Source organism: Capra hircus, chromosome 14, assembly GCF_001704415.2.
Source record: "Capra hircus breed San Clemente chromosome 14, ASM170441v1, whole genome shotgun sequence".
Taxonomy (NCBI): domain Eukaryota; kingdom Metazoa; phylum Chordata; class Mammalia; order Artiodactyla; family Bovidae; genus Capra; species Capra hircus.
In genome coordinates, this window is record NC_030821.1 from 50,842,296 (window position 1) to 50,868,648 (window position 26,353).

A 26,353-nucleotide genomic window follows, 5' to 3' on the forward strand; every position below is an offset into this window, starting at 1 on the left:
ACATTTTACATATTATGGAAATTAAACTGGTGTTAATATGAACTCAGTTCTTTTAAATTAAAAACATAAATTTCAGTCTGCAAGGAAACCACAAAGAAAATGACACACAAATTATACTAAAAGCAGCAAGAGAATTAAAATGGAATGCTATATTTAACACTAAAGAAAAAGCATTATTGGAACCAAAAAAGCAATCATTTTTATTGATAAGGGTCAACTTATCAGTAAGATATAACAATTATGAGCACATGTACACATAGCTACAGAGATTCAAAACACAGGAAACAAAAACTGACAAAACTGAAGAGAGAAATAAAAATAATAACTGGAGACTTCAATACACTACTTCTAATAATAAACAACTGCACAGGAGCTCAATAAGGAAATACAGAAAATAAACAACACTATAAACCAACTATATCTCAGTCACATTGATAGAACTATCCACCCAACAAAAGGAAAATGCTAATTTTCTCAAGTGCATATGAAACGTTCTACAGCACAGAACACACGTTATAAGCCTCAGTCTTAAAATAAACCTTAATAAATTTTAAAAAAAACACACACACAAAGTATGTTCTCTAACTGCAATGCTGCTGCTAAGTCACTTCAGTCATGTCTGACTCTGTGCGACCCCATAGTCGGCAGCCCACCAGGCTCCTTTGTCAAGAGGAGCCAAGACCTTGTCTCCTCCAGGCAAGAATATTGGAGTGGGTTGCCATTTCCTTCTCTACTAACTGCAATGGAATTATATTAAAGCTCTATTAAAAATTTCCACAATTTTCCACAATGAGATAAATGAAAACAAAAAGATAATGTATAAAATTTAAGGAAGAAGCTAAAACAATAAGAGGAAAATTTACAGTTGTAATATACACATATTAAAAAAGAAGACACTATATCAATAACCTAAGCTTCCACCTTCAAAAACTAAAAAATACACGAGCAAACTGAACCCAAAGGAAACAGAAAGAAGAAAATAAAAAGATGAGGAGAAATAATATGAAATGGAGACGAAAAGCACAGCAGAGAAAATCAACTAGACCAACAGCTGATTCATTAACAAGATCAACAAGACTGACAAATGTTTAGTCAAAACATACAATAACAAGACTAAAATTATTGAAATAAAAAAATAAAATAAGCAACATTACTATTGACCTTATAAAAATAAAACAGATTGTAAGGGAATACTATGAACAACTATATGCCAACACATTAGATTATCTTGACAAAATGGGTAAATTTCTAGAAAGACACAAACTATCAAAACTGTTGCAAGAAAAAAATTTTAAATATGAATTAACCAATGACAAGGAAGATTAAATTAGTAATCAGGAAATTATCCATAAAGAAAAGATGAGGGTAAATTGGATTCCTGGTGAATTCTACCTCACTGAAAAAATTAACAATGCTTCACACAACACTCTCTCCAAAGTAGTAGAAAAGGGAAGAGCACATCCAACTAATTCTATTAGGCCAGTATCATCCTAATACCAAAATCAGACAGATTTCAAAAGAAAACAAAAACCAAAGACCAGTATCACTCATAAATACACAGACAAAAGTCCTCAACAAAAAATTAATCAACTGAAAGGTCCAGCAAGATGAAAAGGACTGTACTTCCTGACCATGTGAGATTTACCACAGGAACGCAAGTTGATTTAATACGTCTGAATCCAATAAATATATCCCCATCATACTAACAGAATGAAGAATAAAAACCACAGGATATCTCAATAAACACAGAAAAAGCATTTCACAAAATTCAATTTCCAACTCAGTAATATGTTGAAAGAACATACCAAATACCCCTTCCTGAATCACAAAGAATACAAGGGGACTTCCTCAAGTTAATAAAAGCAATATGAAAAATCCGCAACAAACATCATACTTAATGGTTAAAGACTGAATGCCTTCCACCTAACAGCAAAATAAAATGAAAATGCCCACTCTCATAATATCTATTCAACATTGCACTGGATGCTCTAGTCAGGGCAATTTAACAAGAAAAAGAAAAAGCATTAGATGGAAAGGAAGTAACGTCTATTAACTGATGACATATTATATATACAGAAAAATGCTAAGAAACCCACCAAAAACTGTTAGTAATGATAAAAAGAGTTCAGCAAAATTGCAGGATAAAAGAATTAATATACAAATTTCAACTGTATTTCTATAAACCAGTAATAAATAACATGAAAATGAAATAAAGAAAAGAATATTCATAACACCATCAAAAAGTGTTAAATATTTTAGAATAAATTAAACAACAGGTAGTCTAAAAACCACAATACTGTTGAAAGAAATTTTAAAATCTCAAATAAATTAAAAGACATCCATGCTCACAGACTAGAGACTTAATGTAGTTAAAATGTATGGCTAAATTACAAAGACATAGAAAATCTGAATAAACCTATAACTAATAAGGAGATTGACTCCCTGATCAAAAATCTCCTAAGAGAGTAAAGCCCAGGATCTGATGGTTCTGACAGTGAATTCAACCAAACACTTAAAGAGCACCAGTCCTTCAATTTTTACAAAAACTTCAAGAGGAGGAAACACATACTGATTCATTCTAGGAGGCCAGCATTACCCTCATATCAAAACAAGACAAAAACATTACACAAAAAGAAAATTACAGACCAATATCCCTTATGACCACAGATGCAAAAATCCTCAATAAAATATTAGGAAGCCAAACTCAGCAGAACATTAAAAGGATTAAATGCCATTGCCAAATGGGATTTACTCCTGGGATACAAGGATGCTTCAACATATAAAAACTAATCAATATAATAGATAATATTAACAGAATGACAGGGGGAAAAAAAAAACACAAAAACCTCGACTGATAAGGAAAAAGCATTTAACAAAATTCAACAAACTTTCATGATAAAAACACACAACAAGCTAGAAGTAGAAGGAAACCATCTAAATACAATAAATGTCACATATATAAAATCCAAAGTGAACCTAAGATTCAACGAAGACTAAAAGCTCATCCTCTAAGATCAGGAACAAGGCAAAGGTGCCTGCTTTCACAATTTCGACAAAATACAGTACTGGAACAATTAGGAAAGAAAAAAACATTTTTAAGGCAGGTAAATTGGAAAGAAAGAAAGGGAAAATTATGTTTGCAGACATGATATTATATTCAGAAAAGCCTAATGATTACACACACACACAGTTCAGTTCAGTCACTCAATCGTGCCCGATTCTTTGTGACCCCCATGGACTGCAGCGCACCAGGGCTCCCTGTCCATCACCAATTCCCAGAGTTTACTCAAACTCATGTACACTGAATCAGTGATGCCATCCAACCATCTCACCCTCTGTCATCCCCTTCTCCTGCTTTCAATCTTTCCCAGCATCACGGTCTTTTCCAATGAGTCAATTCTTCGCATCTGGTGGCCAAAGTATTGGAGTTTCAGCTTCAGCATCAGTCCCTCCAATGAATATTTGGGACTGATCTCCTTTAGGATGGGCTGGTTGGATCTCCTTGCAGTCCAAGGGGCTTTCAAGAGTCTTCTCTAACAACACAGTTCAAAAGCATCAATTCTTTGGTGCTCAGCTTTCTTTATAGTCCAACTCTCACATCCATACAGGACTACTGGAGAAACCACAGCTTTGACTAGATGGACCTTTGTTGGCAAAGTAATGTGTCTACTTTTGAATATGCTATCTAGGTTGGTCATAACTTTTCTTCCAAGGGGCAAGCGTCTTTTAATTTCATGGCTGCAGTCATCATCTGCAGTGATATTGGAATCCAAGAAAATAAAGTCTCTCACTGTTTCCATTATTTCCCCATCTATTTGCCATGAAGTGATGGGACCAGATGCCACGATCTTCATTTTCTGAATGTTGAGCTTTAAGCCAACTTTTTCACTCTCCTCTTTCACTTTCATCAAGTGGCTCTTTAGTTCTTCTTTGCTTTCTGCCATAAGGGTGGTGTCATCTGCATAGCTGAGGTTGTTGATATTTCTCCTGGCAATCTTGATTCCAGCTTGTGCTTCACCCAGCCCAGCATTTCTCATGATGTACTCTGCATATAAGTTAAATAAGCACAGTGACAATATACAGCCTTGATGTACTCCTTTCCCTATTTGGAACCAGTCTATTGTTCCATGTCCAGTTCTAACTGCTGCTTCTTGACCTGCATACAGATTTCTCAAGAGGCAGGTCAGGTGGTCCAGTATTCCTATCTCTTTCAGAATTTTCCAGTTTGTTGTGGTCCACACACATGCAAACTGTTAGTAAAATGAATTCAGCGAAGTAGCAGAATACAAAGTCAACACAAAAAATCAGTTTCATGTCTATACACAAACAATAAGCAATCTGAAAAAGAAATTACAATAACAATTCTATTTATAATAGCATTAAAAAACACAACTTAGGATTTAACTTGACCAAAGCAGTAAAAGACTTATACAATGAAAATTACCAAACACTGCTGAAAGAAATTAAAGAGGTCATAAATAAATGGAAACACATCCTTTATCCATGGATTGGGAAACTTACTATTGTTAAGATGTCAAAACTACCCAAAATGATTTACAGACTCAACATAAGCCCTATAAAAAATCCTAATGACCTTTTTTTGCCAAATTAGAAAAACTCTTCCCCAAATTTATATGGTATCTCAAGGGACTCCAAATAGCTAAATAAATTTTGAAACCAAACCAGCTAGAGGATTCCCATTTCTTGATTTCCAAACATAGTACAAAGCTACAGTAGTCAAAACAGCACAGGGCTGGCACACAGACAGATACAACAATTGAACAGAACAGAAAACTGAGAAATAAATTCACACATATAAAGTCAAATGATTCTTGACAAGGGTACCAAGATCATACAATGGGGAATGGACAGTCTTTTCGATAAATGGTGCTACAAAAATGATACCCACATGCAAAGAATGAAACTGGACCCTTACTTAACACTGTATACAAAAGGTAACTCAAAATCATAATCCTCAACATAAAACCCAGAACTGCAAAGCTCTTAGAAGAAAATGCAGGGCAAAAGGTTCACAACTCTGGATTTGGCAATGATTTTCTTAGATATGACACCAAACACAGGCAAGAAATGAAAAACAGACAAACTGGACTCCACAAAAATTAAAACTGTGTATGAATCTATAGCATTGCTATATATGAACAGAGTAAAAAAATACCCAGAATGACAGAAAATATTTGCAAATTATATATCTGACAAGGGATTAATATCCAGAGTATACAAAGACTCTTAAAAACATAACAACAAATAAATAAAGTATCTGATTCAAAAATGAGCAAATAACTTGAAAAGACATTCTCCAAAGACAAACAAATGGCCAAAAAGCAGATGAAAAGATGCTCAACATCGATAATCACAGAGAAATGTAAATCAAAGGCACAATGAGATCCACATCACCCCCATTAAGATGGCAACTAACAAAACAAAAACAAAAACTAGTAACTGTTGGTGAGGATGTGTAAATGTCAGAACCTTGTGCATAGCTGTTGGGGATATACAATGGGGTAGCTTCTGTAGAGAACAGTACAGTGGTTTTTCAAAATATTAAAAAACAGATTGACCATATGATCCAGCAACTTCACTTCTGAGTATATGCCTAAGAGAAGTAAAAGCAGAGTCTCAACCACAGAGTTGTACACCCATATTCACAGCAGCCTATTCACAATACTTAAACTGCATAAGCAACCCAAGCACTCATCACTGGATGAGTAGATAAGCAAAATGTGGTAAATACATAAAATACAATCAAATGTTATTCAGTTTTATAAAGGAAGAAAATTTTCTGGGAACTAAGATCCCATAAGCCACATACATAGCAAAAAAGTAAGGAAATTTTGACTTATGTCACAATATGGATAAACCTTGAGAACATTATGATTAAGTAATAAAAGCCACACACACAAATCTTACATGATTTCATTTTTATGAGGTACCTAAACTAGCCAAAAACACAGGAAAAGTAGAATATGGTTGCCAGGAACATAGGGGAGAGGAAATAGGGAGATATTGTTTAGTAAGTATAGAGTTTCAGTTTTACAAGATGAAAAATTCTGGAAACAGATGATGGTGATGGTTACTCAACAGTATGAATGTACTTAACATCACTGAACTATATACTACAAATGCTTTCAAATGATGTTATGTGTATGTTACCATAATTTAAAAAATGAAAAAAATATTAAGATGGTAATACTAAACAGTACTAAATGCAGTACTTGGATGCAATCTCAAAAACGACAGAATGCTCTGTTTGTTTCCAAGGCAAACCATTCAATATCACAGTAATTCAAGTCTATGCCTCGACCAGTAATGCTAAGAAGCTGAAGTTGAACACTTCTATGAAGATATACAAGACCTCCTAGAACTACACCCAAAAAAGATATCTCTTCATTATAGGGGACTGGAATGCAGAAGTAGAAAGTCAAGAAACACCTGGAATAACAGGCAAATTTTGCCTTGGAGTACAGAATGAAGCTGGGCAAAGGCTAATAGAGTTCTGCCAAGAGAATGCACTGGTTATAACAAACACCCTCTTCCAACAACATGAGAGAAGACTCTACACATAAACATCACCAGATGGTCAACACCAAAATCAGACTGATTATATTCTTTGCAGCCAAAGATGGAAAAGCTCTATATACTCAGCAAAAACAAGACCAGGAGCTGACTATGGCTGAGATCATGAACTCCTTATTGCCAAATTCAGACTTAAATTCAAGAAAGTAGGGAAAACCACTAAACCATTCAGGTATGACTAAAATTAAATCCCTTACAATTATACAGTGGAAGTGAGAAAAACATTCAAGGGATTAGATCTGATGGAGGGAGTACCTGATGAATTATGGACGAAGGTTCGTGACACTGTACAGGAGACAGGGATCAAGACCATCCCCATGGAAAATAAATGCAAAACAGCAAAATGGCTGTCTGAGGAGGTCTTACAAATAGCTGTGAAAAGAAGAGAAGCCAAAAGCAAAGGAGAAAAGGAAAGATATACTCGTTTGAATGCAGAGTTCCAAAGAATAGCAAGGAGAGGTAAGAAAGCCTTCCTCAGTGATCAGTGCAAAGAAATAGAGGAAAACAATAGAATGGGAAAGACTAGAGATCTCTTCAAGAAATCAGAGATACCAAGGGAACATTTTATGCAAAGATGGGCTCATTAAAGGACAGAAAGGGTATGGACTGAACAGAAGCAGAAGATATTAAGAAGAAGTGACAAGAATACACAGAAGAACTGTACAAAAAAGATCTTCACGACCCAGATAATCACAATGCTGTTGTCACTCACCTAGAGCCAGGCATCCTGGAATGTGAAGTCAAGTGGGCCTTAGGAAGCATCACTATGAATAAAGCTAGTGGAGGTGATGGAATTCCAGTTGAGCTATTTCAAATCCTAAAAGATGATGCTGTGAAAGTGCTACACTTTCACAAATATGCCAGCAAATTTGGAAAACTCAGCAGTGGCCACAGGACTGGAAAAGGTCAGTTTTCATTTCAATCCCAAAGAAAGGCAATGCCAAAGAATGCTCAAACTATCACACAATTGCACACATCTCACAAGCTAGTAAAGTAATGCTCAAAATTCTTCAAGCCAGACTTCAACAGTATGCAAACTGTGAACTTCCAGATGTTCAAGCTGGCTTTAAAAACAGCAGAGGAACCAAAGATCAAATTGCCAACATCCACTGGATCATCAAAAAAGCAAGAGAATTCCAGAAAAACATCTACTTCTGCTTTATTAACTATGCCAAAGCCTTTAACTGTGTGGATCACCACAAACTGGAAAATTCTGAAAGAGATGGGAATACCAGACCACCTGACCTGCCTCTTGAGAAATCTGTAGGCAGGTCAGAAAGCAACAGTTAGAACTGCACCTGGTACAGTAGACTGGTTCCAAATAGGGAAAGCAGTACGTCAAGGCTGTATATTGTCACTGTGCTTATTTAACTTATATGCAGAGTACATCATGAGAAACGCTGGGCTGGAAGCACAGCTGGAATCAAGATTGCCAGGAGAAATATCAACAACCTCAGATATGCAGATGACACCACCCTTATGGCAGAAAGCAAAGAAGAACTAAAGAGCCACTTGATGAAAGTGAAAGAGGAGAGTGAAAAAGTTGGCTTAAAGCTCAACATTCAGAAAATGAAGATCATGGCATCTGGTCCCATCATTTCATGGCAAATAGATGGGGAAATAATGGAAACAGTGAGAGACTTTATTTTCTTGGATTCCAATATCACTGCAGATGATGACTGCAGCCATGAAATTAAAAGACGCTTGCCCCTTGGAAGAAAAGTTATGACCAACCTAGAAGCATATTAAAACGCAGGGACATTACTTTGCTAACAAAGGTCCATCTAGTCAAAGCTGTGGTTTCTCCAGTAGTCCTGCATGGATGTGAGAGTTGGAATATAAGGAAAGCTGAGCACAGAAGAATTGATGCTTTTGAACTGTGGTATTGGAGAAGACTCTTGAGAGTCCCTTGGACTGCAAGGAGATCCAACCAGTCCATCCTAAAGAAAATCAGTCTTGAATATTCGTTGGAGGGACTGATGCTGAAGCTGAAACTCCAATACTTTGGCCACCAGATGCGAAGAATTGACACATTTGAAAAGACGCTTATGCTGGGAAAGATAGATGGCGGGAGGAGAAGGGGATGACAAAGGATGAGATGGTTAGATGGCATCACTGACTCAATGGACATGAGTTTGAGTAAACTCTGGGAATTGGTGATGGACAGGGAGGCCTGGCGTGCTGCAGTCTATGGGGTCTCAAAGAGGGACACGATTGAGTGACTGAACTGAACACCAAATAGATTTATAGATCTTATATACTCTCCAACAAAATCTCAAACTGAGCAGCTCATCCCAAGTAAGATTCACATGCAAATACAAAGGATCTAGAATAGTCAAAAAAGAATCTTGGAAAAAAGCAAATTTGAAGAAGTCATATTTCTCCATTTCCCAACTTCCACGGAGCTACAATTATCAAGTGACACCAACACAAGGACAGACACACAGAACAATGGAAGAGAATAATCCCAGAAAGAGACTCATACAAACATGCCCAACTGTTTTTGATAAAGGTATAAAACCCATTCCCAGGAAAAAGGATCTTGTCAACCAATGGTCCTGGGAACTACTGCACACTCACATGGCAGGGAATGGGTACTCTGACCTAAATCTAACACCTTACCCAAAAAATAACTGAAAATGGATTACGAAGTTAAATGTAAAACTACAAAAACTTTCAGGAAAACGAAGAACTAAAGAGTTCGTTTATTTTTTTAAAACAAAACAGTAGAGAATCTTTTGGATCCAGGCTTAGGAAACAAATACCTAGATACTTGATACCGAAAGCATGATCCACAGAAAAAAGCTGATATATTGGACTTATTTAAAATTTACAAGTACCCTACTAAAAGAATGAAAAGACAAACTTTAGACGGAGAGAAAATATTTGCAAACCGCATATCTGACAAAGAACTAATATTTAGGATATATGAAGAACTCTTAAAAACTCAGTATTTTTTAAAAAAAATGCTCCAATTGGAAAATGTGCAAAAGACATCAACAGAAAGTAAAAAAGTGGAAAGTGGAAGTCTGAGTCGCTCAGTTATGTTGAACTCTTTGCAACGCCATGGACTGTAGCTCACCAGGCTCCTCTGTCCATGGGATTCTCCAGGCAAGAATACTAGAGTGCGTTGTCATTCCCTTCTCCAGGGGATCTTCCCAACCCAGGGATTGAACCTAGGTCTCCTATGTTGCAGGCAGATTCTTTACCATCTGAGCCGTATCAACAGATGTTTCATCAAAGATTTACAGATGGTAAATAAACACATGAAAAGACGTTCAACATTATCATTATTAGGAAACTACATTAAAACCCCAATCACTATATATACACCTATCAAAATGGCCTAAACACAAGTTACATGCCAAATATTGGGGAAGATATGAAGAAACAGGTTTTTGTTTGTTTTTCTAAAAAAAAACAGGTTTTTAATACATTGCTGATACAAAGGAAAATAGTACAGTCTCTCTGAAAACTGTCTGGCAGTTTCTTACAAAAGTAGGCTGTAACTACCATACAACCCAACAATAACAAACACTCCTAGGCAATATCCTAAAGAAATACTGTGTTTACAAAAAAAAAAAAAAACCTGTACAAGAATGTCTACAGCAGCTCTACTCATAACTTCAGTTCAGTTGCTCAGTCGTGTCCTACTCTTTGCAACCTCATGATTTGCAGTACGCCAGGCCTCCCTGTCCATCACCAACTCCCGGAGTTCACTCAGACTCACGTCCATTGAGTCGGTGATGCCATCCAGCTTATCTTATCCTCTGTCATCCCCTTCTTCTGCCCCCAATCCCTCCTAGCATCAGAGTCTTTTCCAATGAGTCAACTCTTCACATGAGGTGGCCAAAGTATTGGAGTTTCAGCCTTAGCATCAGTTCTTCCAAAGAACACCCAGGACTGATCTCCTTTAGAATGGACTGGTTGGATCTCCTTGCAGTCCAAGGGACTCTCAAGAGTCTTCTCTAACACCACAGTTCAAAAGCATCAATTCATAATAACTTAGATGATCTTTAATAAGTGAATGGTTAAACTGTGGTACATTCCCCACCATTGAATGCTACTAACAATTAAAAGAAATGAACTATTTACTCATGCAAAAACCTGGATGAATCTCCAGACAGTTATGCTAACTCTAAAAAGTCAACCCCTAAAGGTTACATATTTTAAAAATCCACTTATAAAACATGCTTGAAGTATTACAGAAATAGAAAATAGATCAGTTACTGCCAGTGGCTAAGGAGAGAATTGGGGTAGGCCAGAACTATGTCTGGCTATAAGAGGGCATCGTCAAGAATCCCTGCAATGATGGGAGTGTATCTTCACTGTATTCAGTGTTATATATCCGAGTGATACTGAACACAGTTTTGCAAAATATTAGCAACTGAATATTGAAAATGCTGAAAGAAACTAAAAGGTACACAGGATGTCTCTATACTGCTTCTTATAATTTCACCATAGGAATCTATGTTTATCTCTAAATAAAAACGTCATTTTTTTAAAAAGATGCTCTAGTGTGTTCTGTATATACTTTTGTGGTTGTATTTGTACATAAAATGGGTTCTTGAATACATATTTAGATATATCTACCTCTGGATGAATGAGATTTTAGGTGATTTCAATTTTTTATACACTTGTTTGTACTCTTTTTTTATCAATAAGACACACAATTGACTTTTCTAATAACAGAAAGAGAGGTTATTCTTAATTTTTTTAATGTGCTTTCTATGAAATATGAAACACTGACTTAAAAGCACTACACATAACGTTGTTGTTATTCAATCACTAAGTTGTGTCAGACTCTTTGCAACCCCATGAACTACAGCATGCCAGGCTTCCCTGTCTTTCACTACCTCTCACAGTTTCTTCAAATTCATCTCCATTGAGTGGGTGATGCCATTCAACCATTTCATCCTGTGTGGTCCCCTGCCCTCAATCTTTTCCACCATTGTGCACTGGTTATATAATAACTGTAAATTAAAATAAGTTATATCTGTTCTGAACAAAAAAGAGTGCACTGAATAATACAGGTTCAATGGAAGACAAATTAATCTTGAAACAAAGTATTATTTTAACTACTTACACAATAGGCTGTACTGGCTGGTGGGTGACGATAGGCTGTGCTGGCTGGTGGGAGACAGGAGCTGTAACATAAGCAGCAGGAGCAGGCTGTACTCCCATCATCCCTGAACCATCTAAAAAGAAAACACACACATTTGTGTCAAGAGTACTCACTTAATAACACTTTATCCCTAAAGAAAAAGTCACATACCGAAAATGCTACCTAAGGAAAAAAAACATATTTCCTTCTGAGTTAAGAGTTAGCAAAGAATAATGCGAGAAAACATGAAATAGTTATTTCTTAAATCTAGATAAAAAGGAAATAACTACAAATTATAACTGAATTTTAAAGTAGAGCATTTACTAAATCAATAAATATATAATATTGGAATTAAGTAAAGTCGTGCTTTTTCTCATTGATATATTTTTGCTTGCACAGAAACCAATTTTCCTGACTGAACTGCTGTACAGTAATGTTTACCCCACAGATAACTTACAATAAGCAAGACCAGGATCCAAAGTATTCCTGGCCCCATAGAAATAGTACACATCATCGTAAGGAGTTCGGTAGTTCGCAGCCAAAGGGGGCAGCATGGGAGGTGGAGGCAGAGGTGCAACTCTGTACCAACAGAAAATTGGGAAATTCTTCTCATATTTCATTGCAACTTAAAAAAAAAATCAAGATAGTATTCCTTTACAAAAATCTTACTGAAAATCTAATTGTTACTTTAGGAAAAGTCATTATCTTGCTTCAATCTCTTATCAAAAATTGTAATTCAAAAAGCAAAAAATATAAAATGTCAGAATTTAAGGGAACCACAGTTAGTCAATGAGTATCTTATTTGTCACCATCTGCCAGTACCGAACAAATATAATCTCTGTCCCTCAGAAATAATACAGAAATAAAACAGCCATTATAGCAGAGTATAGAAAATAAAGCGGTTTTCCAGGTGGCACTAATAGCAAAAACAAAAAAACCTGCCTGCCAATGCAGAAGACATAATGAGACACAAGTCCAATCCCTGGGTTGGGAAGGTCCCCTGGAGGAAGGCCTGGGAACCGACTCCAGTATTCCTGCCTGGAGAATCTCATGGACAGAGAAGTCTGGTGGACTACGGTCCATGGGGTTGCAAAGATTTAGACACGATTGAAGCAATTTAGCACAGCACAGAGCAGATGAAGCAATACAAGGAGACATGGGGTGTCAAAAGAACAGGAACATTTAGATTATATGGAGTAGGAACATTTAGATCACATAGAGAAGGGGAGGAAGTATAAGGATGCTTTCCAAGAAAGGCAATGCTTCAACCACGCTGCCAGAGTGAATCACAGAGGAGGAGGACACAAGAAGAAAAGGCAGAGGTACAGAATGGCATTACAAGTGGTTCCATGTGACTGAGAGAAAGGTGTACTTTTTTTTTTAACTCTAAAAATATATTGTTCTTTCAAAGGAATTAAACTATAATGTGAAAAAGAAACTACTTAAATATCAACAGTAAATTTTTGACTTAATTTTCAGCACTTCATAAAGTTAAAACTTCTGAAAATGTCCACATCAGCACTTCATTAATGATTAAGCAGTATCTCTGTATTTCCACCAAGGCAATATTTTCCATTTGTTAAAAGGTAAAAAGCAGATTCATTTAGATGAACAGAAAGAGAAAGGAGGCATCCTAGCATGTCTTCACATTTGAGTGTGTATCTTAGGTTCTCTTTTGTATACTTCAAATAATTCTGAAGCGCTGAGAAGGCATTAAAGTTCTCTTCAGTCATGAATATTCTTCACATTTACTAAGATTTATGTGTCTAATCTTACTATCCTCACTCTGTAGATACATCAACAAAACAGCTGAAAAATTACTATAAAAGAAAACTTTCAGTATCATTAAAGCTTAAATTTTTAGAGATTTATACAAGATTTACTCCTCATAACAATCCTCTAACTGTAGATTTAAAAACACATATACACACTCACACACACATATGTATGTTACTATTCTACTTTTACAAGTGAGAAAACTGAAGTTCAATAAAAGCATAGTTTGCCCAAACTCCAGCCAGTGAAGCAACCATTTTAATCCCTAAATCAACACTGATATCATCACACCATGCTCTATAATTTCAATCCCATCTAGCCTTTTGAATTGGGAAGCCATCAGATGAAACAAACTAAACATCTGATAAATACAGTAAACATGGTCAGACAATTTGTTAGCAGTAAATAAAAGATGATACCAAGTCTTACTGAAGGAATGTATAGCCCAGAAAGTATCGATGTTAAAAAGGAAAAACATCTGATTAAATGCAATCCGTCAATTAATACATTAGTAGTGAATAAAAAATAAGCAAAAATCCTGAAAGAAGAAAGTATAGACCAGAAAATACCAATATTAACAAGATTTTCTTTATGTTTAGTCCAATATAGTATGATGCCTTTTACCTGTGACATCAAATCTTTACCCTAATACCTAAATTACAGGTTTTATAATCTCAACACTTTATTTCAGATACTTGAGTTGCATAGCCTGTAAGTAATCACAAAGAAAGAGTTGAAGAAAACAAACTAAAGTAATATATATAAAACAATCACATTAGAAACTTTTTCTGCATTAACTGAAGGAAGTATTCAATGTTTGCCAAGTGGAAATTACAAAATTGAAAATGTCCAGGTTTATATGTTAAAAGATATTAAAAACAGACATTTCAAAATGTGACCTAAAACTAAATACTAAATGTATTTAGTTATACATTTTAAAAATACTGAAGCATCTTTAAACAATAAAAGAATGTTATAAGAATTTCCCTTGTTTTTTAACAGAGCGAAGATCAACAATAAAAACACATTTCAACAGAAATTATTTGACAAAATCCATTAATTGTACGAAAATCTCTGAAGGATATCATCATGTGCTTCAGCAACTACTTCTAAATATAAAATATAATAATACCTTACCTAATTCCCAAACACAAAACATTTTAAACAAGCACCTGGGAGGCACCATGTCACCAAGAGTGCTGCTGAGTCCACTGTGCACATCTTCATTCTGAGATGGGATGGAGTAAACTGATGGGATGGGTGGGACAGATGGGGCGGACAGAGGAGGGAGAGGTGTCTGGAAAGCTACTCTGGGTCTCTCAGGTGGTATCGTCTCTTCAAAGTGTCTTGGTGCCACACTAAACTGCTTCAGTCTATCAGGCTAAAATAAAGAGGAAAATCTGTGTGTCACATGTAATCATAAAATTTAAAGGTGGAAGAGATCTCAAAAGACCCTCTATCCCAGACTGCCAGCAGGCACTTAAGTTAGACAGAGAGCAGAGACAGAAAAATTTGGGGATTTCCCAGGTGGCTCTGTGGTAAAGAATCTGCCTGCCAATGCAGGAGACCTGGGTTTGATCCTAGGGTTTAGAAGATCCCCTGGAGGAAATGGTAACCCACTCCAGTATTCTTGCCTGGAGAATCCCATGGACAGAGGAGCCTGGAGGGCTACAGTCCATAGGGTCACAAAGAGTAAGACATGACTGAGCACACACAACAGAATTTTACAGCTATAAGAGATTTTTAAGATACAATTCTTATTTTATAAAATGAGTAACTGAGTCTCTATGAAAGTACATAAATCACCTAAAGTTTCACCATTAATAAATAAGCAAAGACTAGAGCCAGATATTAATTCTAAATATAAAACTCTATTATACTACAACACTATGCTGCTTTACTACTCTCAATTGTCATCAAAGTATTCTAACATTAAAGTTTCTCTAGAGCAGAGTGAGCAAACGTTTCCTGTGAAGAGCCAGTTAGTAAATATATCAGACTTTGCAAGCCATGAGATCTCTTCGTAACTTCTAAAGTAGACCAGAACAGTATATAAGCAAATTAGCAAGGAAGGTGTGATGCAATAAAACTTGACAAAAACAGACAGCAAATCGATTTGGCCACAGGTTATAGTTTGCGAACCTCTGCTCCAGAACATCATTTAAGTGCCCTTTTCTAACATTTGCACATCAAAAATAAACCCAAAAGTGATGGTCTAAATAACTATTACATGTAACATTTTTATTTATTCTCATAAAATAAACTTGACACTCTAAAAGTTGTTTAAATATAAATAAGAAGATCCATCAAACACAAAGGTAACTATAAATGTGAGGTTTAACATGCCATCACATTACATTAAAAAGTTCAAGATTCTAAAAGGAAATTCTTGACTATCAAAACTACTTGGAAGGTATTTATTGACAGAGGAAAATATATTCAATTTTGGAATTTATTCTTTTTTCCTAGCACTCTTAATTTCTCAAGAATGATTTCTCAGATTAATCTTCAAGTTTTACTCTATGAGAAGTCAAAAATCACACTCACGAGTGATACTGGTGCAGTATCAAAGTTTTTAAAATGAAGAATCCACAGGTTATATTTAGCATAAGAAAAAGTAAGACAAAAGTTGCCCACAACAGAATTATTTTCAGTTGCTGTATTCTTTTTAAGAATAAACTTTTTAATGTAATTTTTAAAGAAATTAAAGTTTCTTAGAGATGAAACAAAAATTTGCCCTAGCAAATAAATTCTACACATTCAACTAAGAAAAAAAGTAGCTTTTGAGAAGAGTAATAAATTATTACCTTCTCCTTACTCAACTGCAATGATGTGTATAATTCATTCCAATTATGAAAATTAAAAAATTAAAGTAATATAAGGTTATTACCTCTAGACTGACATTAAGCAAAAATTACTAAAATGCTTAAAGACAAGAAATTAAAGATTTCAGTTTCTCTGGATACCCCTCTTGCCGGGAGCCAGCGTGGGGAATCCCGCCTATGGCAAAGGTCATGAGGAAGAGGCCTGATGGGCAAAGGCGAGATCAGGCCTCGAGGAGACCCCTTCTCGAGCATCTCCCCCAAAACCAGAATCTGTCTGTCTTACTGTTTTGTGTCTTTCACCAACTCCTCTGACATTAACAGTGGGCTATCCCCGACCACCTTTCTCTGCAAAAATCAACTTAGGGCTCTAGCTAATAAGTCTCCTGGACATGAGAGGAATATTTCAATTCAAACCCCCTCTGTTAGCATTCTAGCTTGCTTGGCAGGTTTATCCAGACTCTTACAGCTACGCATGTGATTATTTACAGCCTCCCAACTGTGAGAGGCACGAGAAGCCTAAAACATAGAGCCTTTCAAAGAGTTAAAAGCTATTAGAGTAGTGCTGGTGTAGGATTTCATTATTGGGCCAATGCTTGTTGCTAAGTTCCCATATCTCTTACCCACTGTGCAACTGGGAGTGCATTAGTTAACATAGTTGGAATGTAAGAAAAACAAGTGTGGCCTTCAAATTAACCACATCAGACTTTTGAGCTAAGTGGTTCTTTCTTTGCTGTAACTCACTGCACCTTTGCTCCCTGAGAAATGTAACTCTGTTCAACATTTTCTGAGGCTCACATAGATTAGAAATATAAAGAAAAAACATTTCAAGGGAAAATAAGTTTTCTAGTTGAGCAGCCTTTATCAAAAGAGGGTCATAAAATGTTCACAGGCCTCCAAAGCCAGAAGATAATGTACACAATATTGTTTATGGGAAAGGTATGCAGAAAAAATCCTGGTTTTGATAAAGACAAAACAGATGTAATGTTTGGGCTGACTGTGTATGACTTTGCATCTTTCATTTCCCTCTATGTACAAGTTAAGGTATAAAAGTCCCTTTTAAAAATAAAATAATGGGCCTCGCTCACTGAAGAAGCTTGGTCACCCCGTGTTTTTCTTTTTCTCTCTCTCTCTCTCCCTCCCTCTCTTTTTCAGGCTGATCCCGTGGAACACAGAGGCTCTCTGCGTTCACTTTCCTGCCTGAGCTTCTAAGACTTTATTAGCTTTCTGTGTAAACCAAGGAATATCAGCCTCTTTCTCTCCTCTATTTTCTTATCTACAACATTCTTTCCTTATCTCTCTCTAAATCATCTGCCGAAGCCGTTTCTCCTTCAGGTTCCCCTGGATCCTGCGGGGGCTGGACCCCGGCACCCTCTAATACAACAAACATTATCAAAATACAATGAAGATTAACATTCATTGTATATTAAACTAAAATATTGCACGAAAATAAAGTGAAAGGACTAATTTATAAGAAACTTTAAAAGTACATATATGAAAAGGGAAACATTATCTTAGAGAAGTAAACAAGAGTTAGAACTACTGAATTTAGTTTATTACTGTTAAACTTGTCTACTCTTACATTTTCTCCAATATGCTCTGTCTCTACCTGCCACTACATTTGAGCCTTATTTGAATGAAAGATTAAACATTAAAAGATGGCAAGAACTCTTACCGATTTCTCAGGGTCTTGAGCTCCAGAAGCTGCAACCCTGAGATCCAAATCTTTTTCTCTAAACAAAATTAAAATTTTATATATTTCAAGGTTATACTAAACAGTATCAAAATCATAATCATTAGTGAAACAAACTGACAAAGTCCATGCAATGACATCTCCAAAAATAAATAGTAAATAATTTCTTTAATTAACAATAAAACCTTAAATAATTCTGAAAACTAAATTTTCTGATTTGGTGGTAAGTAAACAAGCATTCACATGCAAACTGACTTGGAATAAATATCTCTAAACCAGTGCCTGAGATACTTCAAAGTCTAAGCAATTTATACAGAATAAAGAAGTAAAGCAAAGTCTTAGTAAAACAAATAAAAACTTCTTTTAGGATACATGTATATCTTCAGTTCACAAAAGAGAGGATTAAAAATTAAAAATTAACAGGATACTGTCCAGTAAGAGTATTCAAGAAAAATGATCTTAAATATGTCTAATACCAGACAAGAGATACTCGCTTCCTCTAAGAAAAAGGCAAAACTAAAAGGTGACAGGTCTCGAATTCTCTACAACCAAAATATCTATCCCTAATTTTAAACTGAAATTATTATTTCAGAGATCTTTCTACATGAATGATTACAAACTCTGAAAGTTGTATACAATATAAATATCTGTGGATCTCTCATGATTATTTTTATATGGTATGTACATATATGTGTGCTTACCATTTCATTGTTAAAAGACAAAACACTTTTTACTTGCTACTATATATGGGATAACACAGTGGGCATGTAGATAACATTAAATGCACCCCTAAAATTGAAGAATTAATGAGAGTATGTACAAGCCTTATTACAGAATGAACACACAGTCTCTTTTGTTACCTGTGATGAAGAAAATGATCACCCTCAAAGTATCTGTTTTATTACCCTGGCTGATTTACAATGTGGAGACTGAAATAGAATGATTTATAAACACAGAACTGTATTAGGAAAAATATTCCCTTATTTTACCATGTAACAGTTACTACCGTGTCATTTTAAACAAACGTATTTAAATTCAAAACATCTTTGTTAAACGCAAACCTTTCATTACCGTCTCTTGTTCCTCTGTTGTTCAGCCATTTGTTCCAGTAGTTCTTGTCTATATTTCTCTTTCCTTCTCTGAATAAGTTCTCGATCTTCACCCCCTAGAAAATGGTAAAAAAAAAAAAAAATGCAGTCAACTCTGCAGTAACACACGTAACTGCAAAGTCAATATTTTAATTTACATTGTAATTATATCAGAGCATAATTATTACATATGCAGCATATGTAGATGGTAAAATCACATGTATCCTTACCTATTCAATTTTAGTTTTATAATTTATGAATAACTACTATGCGTCAAACACAAGGCACATTAATCCTCCCCCAAATTCTACATCAGTCAAAAATCTTCTTAAATAAAAGAATAATTTCTATTCCCACTTTCCAAAAATCAGGATACTATCTCCATTAATATTTCCCACAAGCCCCTTAAATTTAACAAGTGTGTTCAAACGGACATCACAAAAGCAACTGTCCCTTTGTTTTCTGTTAGCGACCTAATCATCGAGCCTCAAAACGTCACTATAACCTTGCTATCTCATCCTTTCTTATTTATTTTATGTGAGGCCCCTCTTCTCTACTGTAATGGCCATCAACCTTGGAAAGGAACTCTACATTTTACCTGAATTGTAGCAATAACCTTTTAACTTGTCTCCACAACTTCTTCCCTCCCTATTCTAATACATCAAGCACACTTACGTACGATTAACTGTCCTAAAATGCAATATTAATCATGATGACACCCTGCTCAAAAAATTTCAATGGTTATTTCAATTCTACAGAAAAAAAATATGTAAACCTTTTACTCTGGTATCACTTACATGAAAATCCAGTCATGCAAAATCTGGAAAACTATACAAATCACAGGATATCAAAAATGCAACTGAACCAGAAACTTCTCTACTACCTTCATTATTAGTTTCCTTTTGTCCATTAAGCACAGATGTCAGCAACACTGAAGCTCCCATAAGGTAATATAAATCATAGTAAGGTTAATAATAATAGTTTACAATCAAAGTTGATATGTCCATTCTGCTTCTGATCATGATGGAATTAACAAGCACAAAACTCAGCCTCCTTCCATTAAAAAAAAAAAAAATTTAACGTGGGAAACAGTTAAACTGAGCAAATAAAGGTCAAAATTAGGAAAGCTAAAGTGGCTGGAAGTTTGAGCCAAAGATTCAAAAAGAAGCGTAAAAAGGCTCTTGAAATCTGTAAAGGGGTTCCTCTGAATTTTACTGTGAACTAGTCAGTGTATGCAGAGCGAAATTCCGTTAGGCTGGGCAAAAAAATACGGAGAACCCATAAATTGAATTCACAGACCTCCTCCAATGAAGTGGGGAGAAATTTAAGCTCCAGCCAGCTAGATTGGAGTTCTTGGTGATCCTTTAAGAGTATTCAGGGAAGAGGAGCAAGCAGGAAGGCTGAGCAATCTTTCTCGAGGGAAGTTTGCTCTAGATGTTCCAGCTGAGGTTAAAATAAGGCCTCAGAGAGACTGGTCCTTAGGTAACAGAAAAACATGAATGTGGCAGACAAAGTTCTCAGACATATCTACATTCTTTCTCTGCCTTCTGGTGCGAACTTCCTGTACAAACCTTCCCGAGTGTGGCAGGACCAATGACTTGCTTCCAGCCAATGAATGTGGCAAAGGTGAAAGGAATCTGCAGATGTATTTAATTAAGCCACCAAATCAATTTTGAACTAATTAAAAGGGAGATGATCTTGGGTGGGTCTGACATAAGCAGATAAAAGTTCTCACTGAGTTCAGAGATTCTCCTTGGTGGCATGATATAATGAGCAGTCTTGGTGGAAAAGTCCATGTGGCAAGAAATAGCAGACGGCCTCCAGGAACTGAGGACAGTGTCTAGCAGATGCACAGGAAGAAGCCAGGGCCCTTAGTAATGCAGCCACAAAAAAACATGAATTGAGCCAAAAATCTGAATGTGCTTCTTTCCCTATAAGGCCCCAGATGAAAAACAGCCTGGCTGACACCTTATGAGATCCTAAGCAGAGGACCCAAATTAATGTCGTACAACTCAGATGTGTGACATTTTGAGCCACTAAATCTTGCTAATCTGTAATGCAACAACAGAAAAGCAACACAGTGACCCATAACCATTAAAAAAGTTTATCAGTTGAAAAAAAAATTACAGAAACAGAGATGATGGAACAATGAATAAAGATGTTAAAACAGCTACCAAAACTATGCCCAATATTCAAGTGAAAATAGTAATAACGATAAAATGAAACTATTATAAAGAACCAAACAGGGACTCCTGCTTAGATAGTAGAAAGCCACAAGAGAACATTGTTCATACACTACAATAGGAAAAAGCTCATCTACAAAATCGTAACTTTTAAAAAGCCCGTCAGAGAGCTGAGGTTATAAGCAACCAGGTAAACTGAATTTCAAACGGTATAAAAACCAACTCATAGAAAGATGGGACAAGACAAGTGTTTTACCTTTACCAGAGTATGGAGAAACGGGCAGCAGCCTTAACAGCAAGGAATCTGCCTACAATGCAGGACACTTGGGTTTGTTCCCTGCGTTAGGAAACTCCCCTGGAGAAAGTTAACGGCAACCCACACCAGTATTCCTGCCTGGAGAATTCCATGGACAGAGAAGCCTGGCAGGCTACAGTCCACAAGGTAGCAAAGAGTCAGAAATGACAGAGTGAGTAACACTTTCACTTTAAAAGTAGGTAAAAAGAAAACTGAAATGGTAATGAATTCTTAAAGGTTTGTGTGGGGTTGGAGTAGCAGTGTAGCTTCTCTGAAAGCCCCAGACACAAGGGGAATCTGCACTCACTTGCTGCCTTCACCTGACACTCATGAGAGGCTGGAGATGGGGCAACCCAAGACACCTGGAAGACAGCATTCCGAGGCAAAACCAACCAACCAACTATTGCCCACCGCCCACCTTCCAGACTCTTCTCTCATATACAGAAATCTATTGGTTGAAGGACAGAAAACCCTGGACCCAGAGTTCTGCCCTCATACAAAGCAAAAGTCTGCTACTGCTAGGGGAGGAGCAGGAAATGCTTCCATAGAAGACTCTCCACAAACACAAAGCAGAGTTCAGCTACCACTCTGGGGAGAAGCAGAACACTAAGAAAGACTCATTGCTGAGAGCCAAATGCACAGGGCCAGCCTTGCATCAAGGAACAAGCTACAGCAAACCACTGCTGAGCAAGGAAAAGTGGCGAGAGAGAGCCTGTCTGTCGGGGGCATGGAGGAAACTGTGGAAGGTGCAGAAAACGCTGCGAAAATCCCTCCAGGCCCTACACTAAGAACAAGGTAGTCAGGAATTGAACACTTCTCTCTAAACAAGTCATTAAACATGTATAATACATGAACATCACTATCAGCCAAATGGCTTGACATTTATAAACTATTACACTCCACAACCACACAATGCACATTCTTTCAAGTACACATTTAACATTCACCAAGACAGACCAAATTCTGAGCCACTGTTTAAAATTTTACTTTAAAAATTCAATTTTGAAATAATTGAAATTTAAAAATTATTTTCCCCACAAGGGAATTAAACAAGCAGTCAATGACAAAAAGACAGCAGGAAAATCCCCAAATAATGGAAATTTAAAAACATACTTTTGAATGATCCATGATTCCATTATAAACCCCATAATATATTATTTTTGCTGTCAGCAGTCAACTGTCCTAATTCTTTAAAGAAAGCAAAAGGCTCCAAACAAGATCCTTGGGGAAAAATTACAGGAAGACAAATTCGAGCTCAAGAGAAATGAGAATACTGCAACTATCAGAGTCACCTCAAGTTGGAATGTATTGCCTCAGGGGAGAGTTAGTTCCCTAAGGGGACACACAAATATAGCTGGGGAAAAAAGATCCAACTATGCAGTAAATCACTGAATTAAATGAGCTTAATAGTGTATTCCAAGCAACAGAGTCTATTATCAAATATCAATCTATAATTCCTGGATTGAATTAATGATAAATTCATACTATTTATCTTTAAAATTTTAGGTAATCCATTTACTGATAAAATTGTCAGTGGATTTCCAACACAGAAAAGTATTTCTCCAATTTTTACCATGTTTAACAAAAAAAGAATCCTAAGAAGGAAGCCATTACTCTGACTTATTGATAGGTTAAATTGGTCAATTCCCATTTAAAGACATTAGAATAAAACTCTGGGTATTATGCCATTTTTCTCATAATAGCCATTTCAAGGAAACAAAAGTGAGAATATCACACAAATATATATCTCTAAGCCAAAATTTGCTGGGAATTTTTGAAGGCAGGATTGCTAGGAAAAATTGAAGGCAGGAGGAGAAGGGGACGACAGAGGATGAGCTGGTTGGATGGCATCACCAACTTGATAAATATGAGTATGAGCAGGCTCTGGGGGTTGGTGATGGACAGGGAAGCCTGGTGTGTTGCAGTCCATGGGGTCGCAGAGTAAGACACGACTGAGCAACTGAACTGAAGCCAAAATTTAAATTACTGATTGATTTTAGGTTGAATGAATATAAATTGCATTCTTATACTCCAATTTCTTCATATACTTCACTGAAATAGAATCCCAGGCAATTTTTCTAACATATTTACACAAAGAACAGACCACTTTTCTACTTAAAAGTTACACAGAGGAAACACCCTCTCTTCACACCATTTCTGAAATTAAATGTAACAACAGAACAAATCAACATGCTTAAGCAATGACCTTCATTTCTGACAAAATAAACAGAATATCTGGATTATAATCATTATTTGACCAAAACACTTTCTCAGAAACTAAATGGAAAGAACATGGGAAAGGATTTTATCAAGAGATAAAAAGGTTTCATTCAGGGGAGCTAAACTAAAATGTACGGCACTTTTGTGCTAGCTAAAGAAAAAGAATCAAGAAAAAAAACTATTACATATAAAAAAGAATATAAGAAACAGCAACACTACAATAAAGTGAAATACGGATTTTAAAGATTTTATTGAACTAAATACTTCATTTATCATCTACAGAAAGTTCATCACTAAATAAAAGCTATTTAGCTTTAAAATTATACACAGAGCTATGTAATACATACTAAATGTTTAGAATAGTGCCTATTATAGAGTAAGCACTAGAGAAATTTTTCTATTATTGTAAGAGTGGTACTAATTACAACGCTGAGTTCTCACTAAAGATCTTTTATAAAACACTCCACAAAAATCTAACTAACTGGAGGGCATGTACACACCAAAGAGCATTCCCGCAAAAGGACTGCACGTCTCTCGATAAGTAGGTTTGGATGGTTCATTGTCTCGAGCACTAAAAACAAAAAAACAAAAAGAATCAAGACTCAAACAATTTTCAGGAAAAAAAAGTTAAAGAGAAATGTAGGTGTGAGTTATTGGCCTTTCAACATACTGTGGATATTACTAACATAACAGTTATTACATGTTTTTAAAATAAAGGTAAAATCATGGCATTTTCTCTCTTTATACAGTGGGACTCCAAGGCATTCACATAAATATGTGACCTTTTTCTTCAGCCAGCTTCACTGACTCCAGATTCCCAATAAAACCCTTTTTCATAAGAACAGTTACCCCAGTAAGGAAAATGAACATCTAAGTACACATAAATAAATCCTAAAAAAAGAGGATGATATCTATACCACCCACACGCTGAAAAGATCATCTTTAAATGAAACTCCTTCCTTGAAAGACAGAATCAAGGGGGGAAAAAAAAAAGACAACTCTTTCAAAGTAAATTTAATTTGACTCAAATAGAAAATCCAAATACAGACAGACTCAAAATAGACAACTTTTCTGACACACAATATTATCTACATTATGCACTATAAATTCAGAACCACTATGTACAACACAAGAAAGCCACCAAAAGATAAAAAACTATAGAAAAAGAACATGAATATAAAATGCATATAATTTCCTTTTTTACCCCAATATAACACAATTATGTATGAGCACTTACTTTACAAAGTAAGCAAAAATGTTATCTACTCAATGTTGAAAATGATAGTTTTGAAAAGGAAACTCATACTACAAGAACATTTTCAATTTATTTCAAGTTATGTCCCCTCCATAACTCTAAGATATTTTAAATTGATCTTTGGTCCATTAAATTATATGTTTATTTTTTCTTTCATTCGTTCAAATTTATAGATTTTATAATGATAGGACTCAAAACACCTTGGCACACTTTATAATCAAAACTTGCCCTTCAAGAGAATGCTGTAAAGTACCAAAGTTTCATATAACACAATTCTTCCCTCCCCCACTTTCCCCTAAATCCTCTCTCACGAATAAGCAAGGCTCTTAACATACTATACCTTTCTAGTTTTCCAGCAAACCAGTTTTAGCAGTTGCTGTTTTACAGTGCAATGGCTGAAGGGCAGAATTTATATTACATACTATACCTTTGATTTCCAGCAGATGAAATTCGTATGTTTGACTGTTCTGTGACATCACCATCATACTCCATAGGAGGCTCATTGCCTCGTCTGTTCCCGTACATCCTTAAAAACATATTAGCTTATAGAGCTTGTTCCACATACAGTGGACTTCTCTTATCTTTCTTTGGTGATTTTACATTTGATGTTGGAAATATTAAAGGGAACAAAGCGTTATAACGAAGTTTTACTGTAAATACATTTGAAAATTAACTCAAATGACATCTGACAATATGATCTGCTGGTTAATGAGACACTAAGAGTTTAGATTCAATAGTCTTTAAAACAAAGGGAGATCAATTATAAATTATTTCAATATAACTTCTAGAAAATCTTAATATTAAAAATATGAAAATACTAATAAGACTTTTTCATTATTCAATTAGTCAAAGAGTATTTATTGAGCACCTACTACATGCCAAGTACTATTCCAGGCACTGAGTATGTGGACATGGTCCTTGCTCTCATGAATATCAGTCAAATTTCAAAAATGAGATATTTTTTTTACATCAGAATTCACAGATTCTGAGAATTATTTCACTGCATATACAAACCTTTTAACTTACAAATACAGCAGTAGTCTTACTATGAAATTAAACCAAATGTAGCAAGCCACAACATTTGCTAACACTGTAAATCACATAAAATACTAAATAATACCCACAGATGAAGAGAGAACATTATAAGCAAACAGGCTGATACATGAGTAGAAAATGGTTAGGTCATTTTACTCACAATTTCATGAACAAGAAAGAGGAAGATTAGAATTTTTTAATTTATTTTCTTAAGAATTCTTTCCAGAAAATAACTTTTAAGTGTTTTTTTTTTATTTCCACTTGGCAAACAAGGATTCCTTGAGCTTA

General features: G+C 35.6%; 1 protein-coding gene across 9 annotated transcripts in view; it reads right to left on the bottom strand.

The window, feature by feature from the left end:
- CSPP1 (centrosome and spindle pole associated protein 1) overlaps nucleotides 1-26,353 on the bottom strand; it is a 113,738-nt gene that overhangs the window by 43,272 nt on the left and 44,113 nt on the right. For 7 of the 9 annotated variants that reach the window (XM_018058438.1, XM_018058441.1, XM_018058439.1 and 4 more), the window contains 7 exons: nucleotides 25,458-25,556; nucleotides 24,276-24,346; nucleotides 19,061-19,154; nucleotides 17,972-18,029; nucleotides 14,647-14,855; nucleotides 12,156-12,277; nucleotides 11,681-11,792 (listed from right to left, as the gene is read on the bottom strand). In XM_018058438.1, coding sequence (XP_017913927.1) covers nucleotides 11,681-11,792; nucleotides 12,156-12,277; nucleotides 14,647-14,855; nucleotides 17,972-18,029; nucleotides 19,061-19,154; nucleotides 24,276-24,346; nucleotides 25,458-25,556 — 765 coding nt within the window. The remainder of the gene's footprint in view (nucleotides 1-11,680; nucleotides 11,793-12,155; nucleotides 12,278-14,646; nucleotides 14,856-17,971; nucleotides 18,030-19,060; nucleotides 19,155-24,275; nucleotides 24,347-25,457; nucleotides 25,557-26,353) is intronic. The other 2 variants (XM_018058440.1, XM_018058443.1) reach the window with 2 other exon arrangements.